The sequence below is a fragment of the Conger conger genome, chromosome 8, assembly GCF_963514075.1.
Source record: "Conger conger chromosome 8, fConCon1.1, whole genome shotgun sequence".
NCBI classification, from domain to species: domain Eukaryota; kingdom Metazoa; phylum Chordata; class Actinopteri; order Anguilliformes; family Congridae; genus Conger; species Conger conger.
The window spans coordinates 59,592,434-59,600,396 of NC_083767.1; the positions used below are offsets into that span (position 1 = coordinate 59,592,434).

The 7,963-nt window shown below is 52.4% G+C and overlaps 1 protein-coding gene across 5 annotated transcripts in view; it reads left to right on the plus strand.

Annotated features, from left to right (window-relative positions):
• Positions 1-7,963, plus strand: part of dysf (dysferlin, limb girdle muscular dystrophy 2B (autosomal recessive)) — a 119,756-nt gene that overhangs the window by 107,311 nt on the left and 4,482 nt on the right. For all 5 annotated transcript variants that reach the window (XM_061252964.1, XM_061252967.1, XM_061252966.1 and 2 more), the window contains 8 exons: positions 1,196-1,335; positions 1,691-1,779; positions 1,923-2,018; positions 2,448-2,589; positions 3,267-3,366; positions 4,379-4,551; positions 5,074-5,183; positions 5,705-5,852. In XM_061252964.1, coding sequence (XP_061108948.1) covers positions 1,196-1,335; positions 1,691-1,779; positions 1,923-2,018; positions 2,448-2,589; positions 3,267-3,366; positions 4,379-4,551; positions 5,074-5,183; positions 5,705-5,852 — 998 coding nt within the window. The remainder of the gene's footprint in view (positions 1-1,195; positions 1,336-1,690; positions 1,780-1,922; positions 2,019-2,447; positions 2,590-3,266; positions 3,367-4,378; positions 4,552-5,073; positions 5,184-5,704; positions 5,853-7,963) is intronic.

Here is a 7,963-nt window from a genome sequence, read left to right on the forward strand (position 1 = left end):
ACCATCGGAGGGGCCTTCGCCAATGTCAATACCGCCGCTGGCCTCCTCCTCTTCCTCCTCCTCCTCCTCCTCCGTGTTACGCTGGAGCGGAATACTGCTGCTCTTTGTTTCCAGTTGCCGCGGTTACCCTCGCACGGTTGCCGGCGGTAGCTGGGAGCATCCCAGTCCGTCAGGGCTCCTGTAGTTCATCTCTCCTCATCCTCCGCCTCCACGGGCCAGGCCACGGCGTTTCCCTGTGAGGCTGAACAGAGGGTTCCCTGCTCTAAACTCCTGCCGACCTCGGGGGTTTTTTTTTTTTTTTTTTACATTTCAAAAATAGGAAAAATTCTTCTTAGACCAACAGTGGTGGAAATCAATGGATCATTTAGAGAAGTAGACATAGTGTGGAGCAGTGGAAATAAAGTATGCTGAGAGTTTATTTTACAGTCTTTCCTTTTACGATCGCATTGATGACTTCATTCAACAAAAGGCCAACTGGATGGGAATAGACTGTGAAAGTAAAAATATAGTGTTTGATTGTCTGTAGTCTGGTTCCTCAAGCACAAATAGAGGAGTCTTGGAAGAGGAGAAATGGAAGCTAGAAAGAAGGGGTGATGATCTCTGCTGTTTTCAGATTTAATTTCCTGAGAAATGCCATGGACACTGGTCTCTGCTCGTCAGGATGTATTGCAGATGTGCTTTTATCTCTGCTGTGATTGAGTCCCCTGGTGCAGGTGTGTGCTGTAAATCTCTGCTCTGACTGGGCCCCTTGGTGCAGGTGTGTCTGCTGTAAACCTGTCATGTGACTGAACACCCTGACACAGAAGTGACTGTCACTCTGCTGTGTTTGATTCCCCTGAGGATGGTGTGTCTGTGTCTGTACCTCAGGGAAAATACACATAGCAGAGCAACTGCCCCCTGGTGCGGGCGTTAAGTCTGCTGTGACTGAGCCCCCTAGTGCAGGTAGTGTTTCTGCTTTGACTGAGCCCCCTGGTGCAGGTAGTGTGTCACTGCTTTGACTGAGCCCCCTGGTGCAGGTAGTGTTTCTGCTTTGACCGAGCCCCTTGGTGCAGGTAGTGTCTCTGCTTTGACTGGGACTCCTGGCGCAGGTGTGGCTATTGCAAGTCTCTGCCTTGACTGAGCCCCCCGGTGAAGGTGTGTCTATAAAGTAGTGTGTCTACTGTGACTGAGCCCCTTGACGCTGGTGTGCACGCAGATGAGGCCAAGCCACCCAACCCTCACCTCGGCCCAGTGGACGAGCGGCTGGCTCTGCTGATCCTGCGCAGACAAGGCCTGGTCCCCGAGCACGTGGAGACACGGCCCCTCTACAGCCCCCTGCAGCCCGATATCGAACAGGTAGCGCAGCCTCAAACCTGCAGAGAACTCCGCTCCGCATCCAGCGGCAACGACAGCCGCATTTAGGGCTTGATTTACTGAGACCTAAGGCATTTGAAAAGGCGTTTAGTATATGCAAAACCAATAACACGAGGCCAACGATCGGTCTTGGTATATGTTTATGCACCAGTGATTGGTTTTGTTATTAGTTTTGTGTGTGCTAAAAGGTTTTGCGTGTGCTTCGTATGGTCTCCGTAAATCAGGCCGTAGCGTGCGCTTCTGTCTTCTATTTGGTTCCACGGCGGCTGTGCCCTCACTGATTGGTTGCCTGGCGATTATGTGCTCTTCCTATTGGCTACTGTTCTTGACCTTGCAGGGCAAGCTCCAGCTGTGGATAGACTTGTTCCCCAAGTCCATGGGCCCACCTGGACCCCCTTTCAACATCTCCTCACGCAAAGCCAAAAAGTAAGGGACCAAAATATTCAGTTACTCAGATGTTCCACCTCTCTCTTTCTACCCTTCTTCCCCCTCTTTTGATTACTCACTCACTCGCTGGCTGCCACGTCACAAACCTACTTACTGCTCCCTCTCTCCTCGATCTCTCGTAGGTTCTTCCTGCGCTGTGTCGTCTGGAACACCAGTGACGTCGTTCTGGATGACGTCAGCGTTACGGGCGAGAAGATGAGTGACATATATGTGAAAGGGTAGGCTGTCACTCCGACCTCGGCACGGGAGGGAGACCACCCCCTAAACCTCACCGCTAATATTATGGCATCAGATATAAGCAATCTCCTTTTGACCTATGGGCTGTATTACGGCATGCAGAGAATCATTAATCAAGCGGTCCCCTGGAAAACCTAATGACCCGGTTAAGTAGGTCCCGTACTGTGCACAAAATACATTGGTTTGTACTTTTCTTCGCTTGGAACGGCAGAAGGCAGAGCTAAAAATATCGCCACCCGCAGTCTTCACGGATCCAAGCCCACGGATGAGGACGGGGCGTGATGTCATGTGAGGACATGGACGACGGGTAATCCCGTGGAGAGCATGACGTGCGGCGGTTTGAGAGGGCACGCGTGTGACACGCCCCAGCGTGTGTGATGATTGGCCGGCTTTGTGTCTCTCGTTCTCAGGTGGATGCAGGGCCTGGAAGGAAACAAGCTGAAGACCGACGTTCACTACCGGTCCCTGGGGGGCGAGGGCAACTTCAACTGGAGGTTCCTGTTCCCCTTCCACTACCTCCCCGCCGAGCAGCTCTGCATCATCGAAAAGAAGGTGAGGGGGGGGGCGGTGCTGCCACCTGCTGGTCGGAGTGCGGAGGCACCAGCTGGCCACTAAACTGTGAGCTACCTGAAGCTCCTGGCGCAAACTTAGAAACTTCTTCTCATTGAAACAGAGAGTTAATCGGTCCCTCCCCTCCGTGTTGGAACAGCTGCCGAGGTTAACCCCGGGCTGGTCCAGGTTAGAGATAGACGTGACTGATATTTCATGTAGTTGTGGCCCAGGTTGGGTGTGGACCCCCCCCAGTTTGGATGTGGCCGTGGCTCAGGTTGGGTGAGAGCGTGGCTCAGGTGTGGTACGGGCGTGGCTCAGGTTGGGTGAGAGCGTGGCTCAGGTGTGGTGTGGGCGTGGCTCAGGTGGGGTGTAGGCGTGGCTCAGGTGGGGTGTGGGCATGGCTCAGGTGTGGTGTGGGCGTGGCTCAGGTGTGGTGTGGGCATGGCTCAGGTGTGGTACGGGCGTGGCTCAGGTTGGGTGAGAGCGTGGCTCAGGTGTGGTGAGAGCGTGGCTCAGGTGTGGTGTGGGCATGGCTCAGGTGTGCTGTGGGCGTGGCTCAGGTGTGCTGTGGGCGTGACTCAGGTGTGCTGTGGGCGTGACTCAGGTGTGCTGTGGGCGTGACTCAGGTGTGGTGGCTCCAGGCGCTCTGTCCTGCTGACTCTGCTCTTTGCCCTCAGGAGCACTTTTGGAGTCTGGATAAAGAAGAAGCCAAGATTCCCCCAAAGCTCACCATCCAGATCTGGGACAACGACAAGTTCTCCTTCGATGACTACCTCGGTAAGGCCTCAGCCCCCTTCCGCGGGCTAAACCACCCAAAACAAACATTCCTTCTTTTCCAGACTTCACGTAACATGTGCAGGAAGGTGTAAAAGCACAGGGCGGAACCAGTGTGCTAAATCGCGGGGCTCCGCATCACAGCAAGACTGCAGAGAAACCGCACGCAGAGCCGAAATGGCAGAGAAACCACACGTACTCAGAGCCATAATGGCGGAGTCAGCATACAGTGGAGATGTATAGCCCCTGTGAAAACATTAGCTATTCCAGATGACTCACGAGTGAAAAATACATTATTATTTCCAGTGCGTAAGCAGATCTCATGGATAAAAGTCATGATATATGTATGTGCATGTGCGTGTGCATGTGGAATTTATACACAGGCCCTCAGAGTCCTTGTATGGGACTGATCGAGGGCAGTTTGGATGCATAATTCTATGACCAGACGTGGCACACTGATGTTAGGATGGGTAGCTCACTCTTCACAGTACAAAGGGCACTCAACTGTACCTCTCTTACCCTTTTATGTCACCCTCTCTACCTTCCTTTCTATCCACCTTTCTCAAACACCCCCCTATCCCTCTCTACAACACTCTACCTCTCCTTTTCTCACCCCTCTATCTTCTTCCATTCTCCAACACTGTGTTTCTCCCTCCTTCTCTCTGTCTGTACCTCATTCTTCTTTGCCCGCTGCCACCCATGTATCTCACCCTCTCTTCCTCCCTGTCTATCCACCTTTCTCCAAAACACCTTCTCCTCGCCATTCTCCCTGCTGTATCTACCTCCTTCTTCTCCCTCTCTCTTTCCCTAACTCTCGCTTTGTTTCTCCATCTCTCCCTTGCTCTCTCGTTCTATCACCCACTCTTCCTCCTTTTCCTTATCCTCCTTCTCCCTCTCTCTTTCCCTAACTCTTTCTCGCTCTGTTTCTCCGTTTCTCCCTTGCTCTCTCGTTCTATCACCCACCCTTCCTCCTCCTCCTTCTCCTCCTCCCTCTCCTCCTCTCGTGTTTGCTCAGGCTGTCTGGAGATGGACCTGAACCACATGCTGAGGCCGGCGAAGACGGCGGAGAAGTGCGGTCTGGAGATGCTGTCGCAGCCTCAGGAGAAGCTGGTGTCGCTGTTCGAGCAGAAGACGGTGAAGGGCTGGTGGCCTTGCGTCTGCGAGACCGACGGGGACAAAACCCTCGCCGTGAGTGACCCCCGCCGTGCTCCTTCAGCATCGACCTCCCGCTCTTTTTTCCCGCTCTTTTTTTCCCGCTCTTTTTCTCTTCACTGGCCTGTGTGTCCTCCTCTACACTCAACAAACCTGAACCAGGATTCCTTCAAGTGCATTGTTTGTTGTCTATTGATTTTAGCATCGATCTCTGAAATCATTTTACATACAGTATACATGACAAATTAATTTATTTTATATACTAATCCCCCCCTCTCTCTCTCTACACTCAACAAACCTGAACCAGGATTCATTCAAGTGCATTGTTGTCTATTGATATTACATTACATTACATTATTGGCATTTGGCAGATGCTCTTGTCCAGAGCGACGTACAACAAAGTGCACACCCATAACCGGGGATAAGTGCGCTGAAACACCCTAGAGGGAAGTATAATTTCAACTGCATATTAGCATCGATCATTGAAATCATTTTACATACAGTATACAGTATATTTTATATATGAATCCCCCCCCTCGCCCCACTCTCTCCTCTCAGGGGAAGGTGGAGATGTCTCTGGAGATCGTGACGGAGCAGGAGCAGGACGAGCGGCCGGCAGGGCTGGGGAGGGACGAGCCCAACATGAACCCCCACCTGGAGGATCCGCAGTGAGTGCCCCCAGCCAACAGCCAATCAGGCCTCTCCCTCTGACACGCCTGACCATGGGGCAGACCATTCGTAAAAACCAGTAGGGGTGGAAAATCACTCAACCGTTTTTTTTTCCTTTACAAAATAAATATAAATGGTAAATGGTTGGCATTTATATAGCGGCTTTATCCAAACCGCTGTACAATTGATGCTTCTCATTCACCCATTCATACACACACTCACACACCGACGGTGATTAGCTGCCAGGCCAGGCAGCAACATCTCGTCAAGAGCATTTGGGGGTAGGGTGTCTCGCTCTGACTGCCAGACGACTGCTCTTACCGCCTGAGCCAATGTTGCCCCATAATAGCACCTTTCAGTACCGAATTAGGCTTTACACATAATTGTCCTCCTATTATTTAGTTTTGAATGGGAAAGCAAGTGCATTTTGCATTATTTTCTCATTATGACGTCCTGGGACCGTATACCATATAACCTACTTTCCATCCACCCCCCCCCCCCCCCCCCCGTCTCACTCTAGACGTCCAGAAACCTCCTTCTTATGGTTTTCCTCACCCTACAAGACGCTGAAGTACATCCTGTGGAGGAGGTTCAAATGGGTCATCATCGGATTTCTCATCCTCTTCTTCATCTTCCTCTTCATCGGTGTCTTCCTCTACTCCTTCCCGGTAAGTAGCCATTGCTTCATCTCCATTACGTTACATTACATTCATGACATTTGGGCAGACGCTCTTATCCAGAGCGACGTACAGTTAGACTAAGCAGGAGACAATCCTCCCCTGGAGCAATGCGGGGTTAAGGGCCTTGCTCAAGGGCCCAATGGCTGTGCAGGTATATTGCTTCATCTCCACGCTCACAAAGTGAAATCAGGCACTCAGCATGGCTGCTCCGGGAAAACCTGCTTCTGCTCTGATGATAAAATCTTTTGCAGTGGTCATGTGCGGGTCCAGTTTTCATATGGTGATCATCCAGGGCAAGCAAGACCAAAGAAAAAATATCAACAAAAATGCACCTTCGCGGTTTGAACCCCACTGTCTCATTCCCTCGACCTAATTTCACTGTGACATGGAAAATAAAATGAGGTTTTAAATAAAATGAGGGTTAAGCTGGGAATCCTGCAGGGAGCGCATTCACATGGCAATCACCCATTCTAAACCTTCTGGTGTGTTTGGGCTACCTTATAATAATAGTCATAATAATAATAATAATTTGTTATTTAGCTGACACTTTTATCCAAATCAATCTGTAAGCAAGTTGATTAGACTAAGCAGGGGACAATGCCCCCTGGAGCAATGCGGGGTTAAGGGCCTTGCTCAAGGGCCCCACAGTGCGGATCTTATCCTGGCTACACCGGGGCTTGAACCGCCAACCTTCTGGATCCCAGTCATGTACCTTAGCCACTAGGCTACAGGCTGCCCCAGTCATGTACCTTAGCCACTAGGCTACAGGCTGCCCCAGTCATGTACCTTAGCCACTAGGCTACAGGCTGCCCCAGTCATGTACCTTAGCCACTAGGCTACAGGCTGTCCCAGTCATGTACCTTAGCCACTAGGCTACAGGCTGGCCCAGTCATGGACCTTAGCCACTAGGCTACAGGCTGCCCCATTCATGTACCTTAGCCACTAGGCTACAGGCTGCCCCAGTCATGTACCTTAGCCACTAGGCTACAGGCTGCCCCAGTCATGTACCTTAGCCACTAGGCTACAGGCTGCCCCATTCATGTACCTTAGACACTAGGCTACAGGCTGCCCCAGTCATGTACCTTAGCCACTAGGCTACAGGCTGCCCCAGTCATGTACCTTAGCCACTAGGCTACAGGCTGCCCCAGTCATGTACCTTAACCACTAGGCTACAGGCTGCCCCAGTCATGGACCTTAGCCACTAGGCTACAGGCTGCCCCAGTCATGTACCTTAGCCACTAGGCTACAGGCTGCCCCAGTCATGGACCTTAGCCACTAGGCTACAGGCTGCCCCAGTCATGGCCCTTAGCCACTAGGCTACAGGCTGCCCCAGTCATGTACCTTAGCCACTAGGCAACAGGCTGCCCCAGTTTACCCAAAAAAAACCTTACAAAAGAAACCTCAGAAAAAGGCCATGCTTTGAACCACAAACGGGCTTATCCTGAAGTAGCATCATAGTAGCAGTAACAGTGGCTGCCACCCCTCCCCACCCCAACCTGCCCCCTCTGCCCCCACCTCAGGGTGGGCTCCCCCCCCACCCCCCCCCCACACAGGCCCGGTGGTGTGTCCCAGGCGCCTGGCTGCCCCCCCCGGCCGCCCAGGCTCTGTTTATGTCGGCGCGTAAACGGGGTTGCGGGGTGACGGAGGGGCCGGCGCGATGGCGGCGCTGCCGCTGACGGCGGCTGGGGGAGAGGCAGCAGGGCGAGGCCCGCCCGCCCGCAGGCCCAGTCTGGAGGAAATCAAACCCAGCTGGGAGCGGCAACGCGAGCCCGGGGCCTCAGCTTCATCAATATTTACGCACAAACCCCTCCGCTCGTAATGCGAGGCAGCTTTCCGCCATGGAAACCATTAGGCCGGCCCGTGGCATGCATGTTTTTCCCAGCGCGTGCGCATGTACGTGTGTGTGTGTGTGTGTGTGTGTGTGTGCGTGTGTGTGGGTCTAAATTCAGGTTGTTAATCTCAGAACAGTTAATGCACCCTGGATATGGAGCGTGAATATCGGACACACGCGCAAAATATGTATGGGGCTACGCTTTTAAATAAAGCCTTTGTAAACTGTGCATAGCACCTTTATAGATGTGCCGTAAGCCATTTATAAA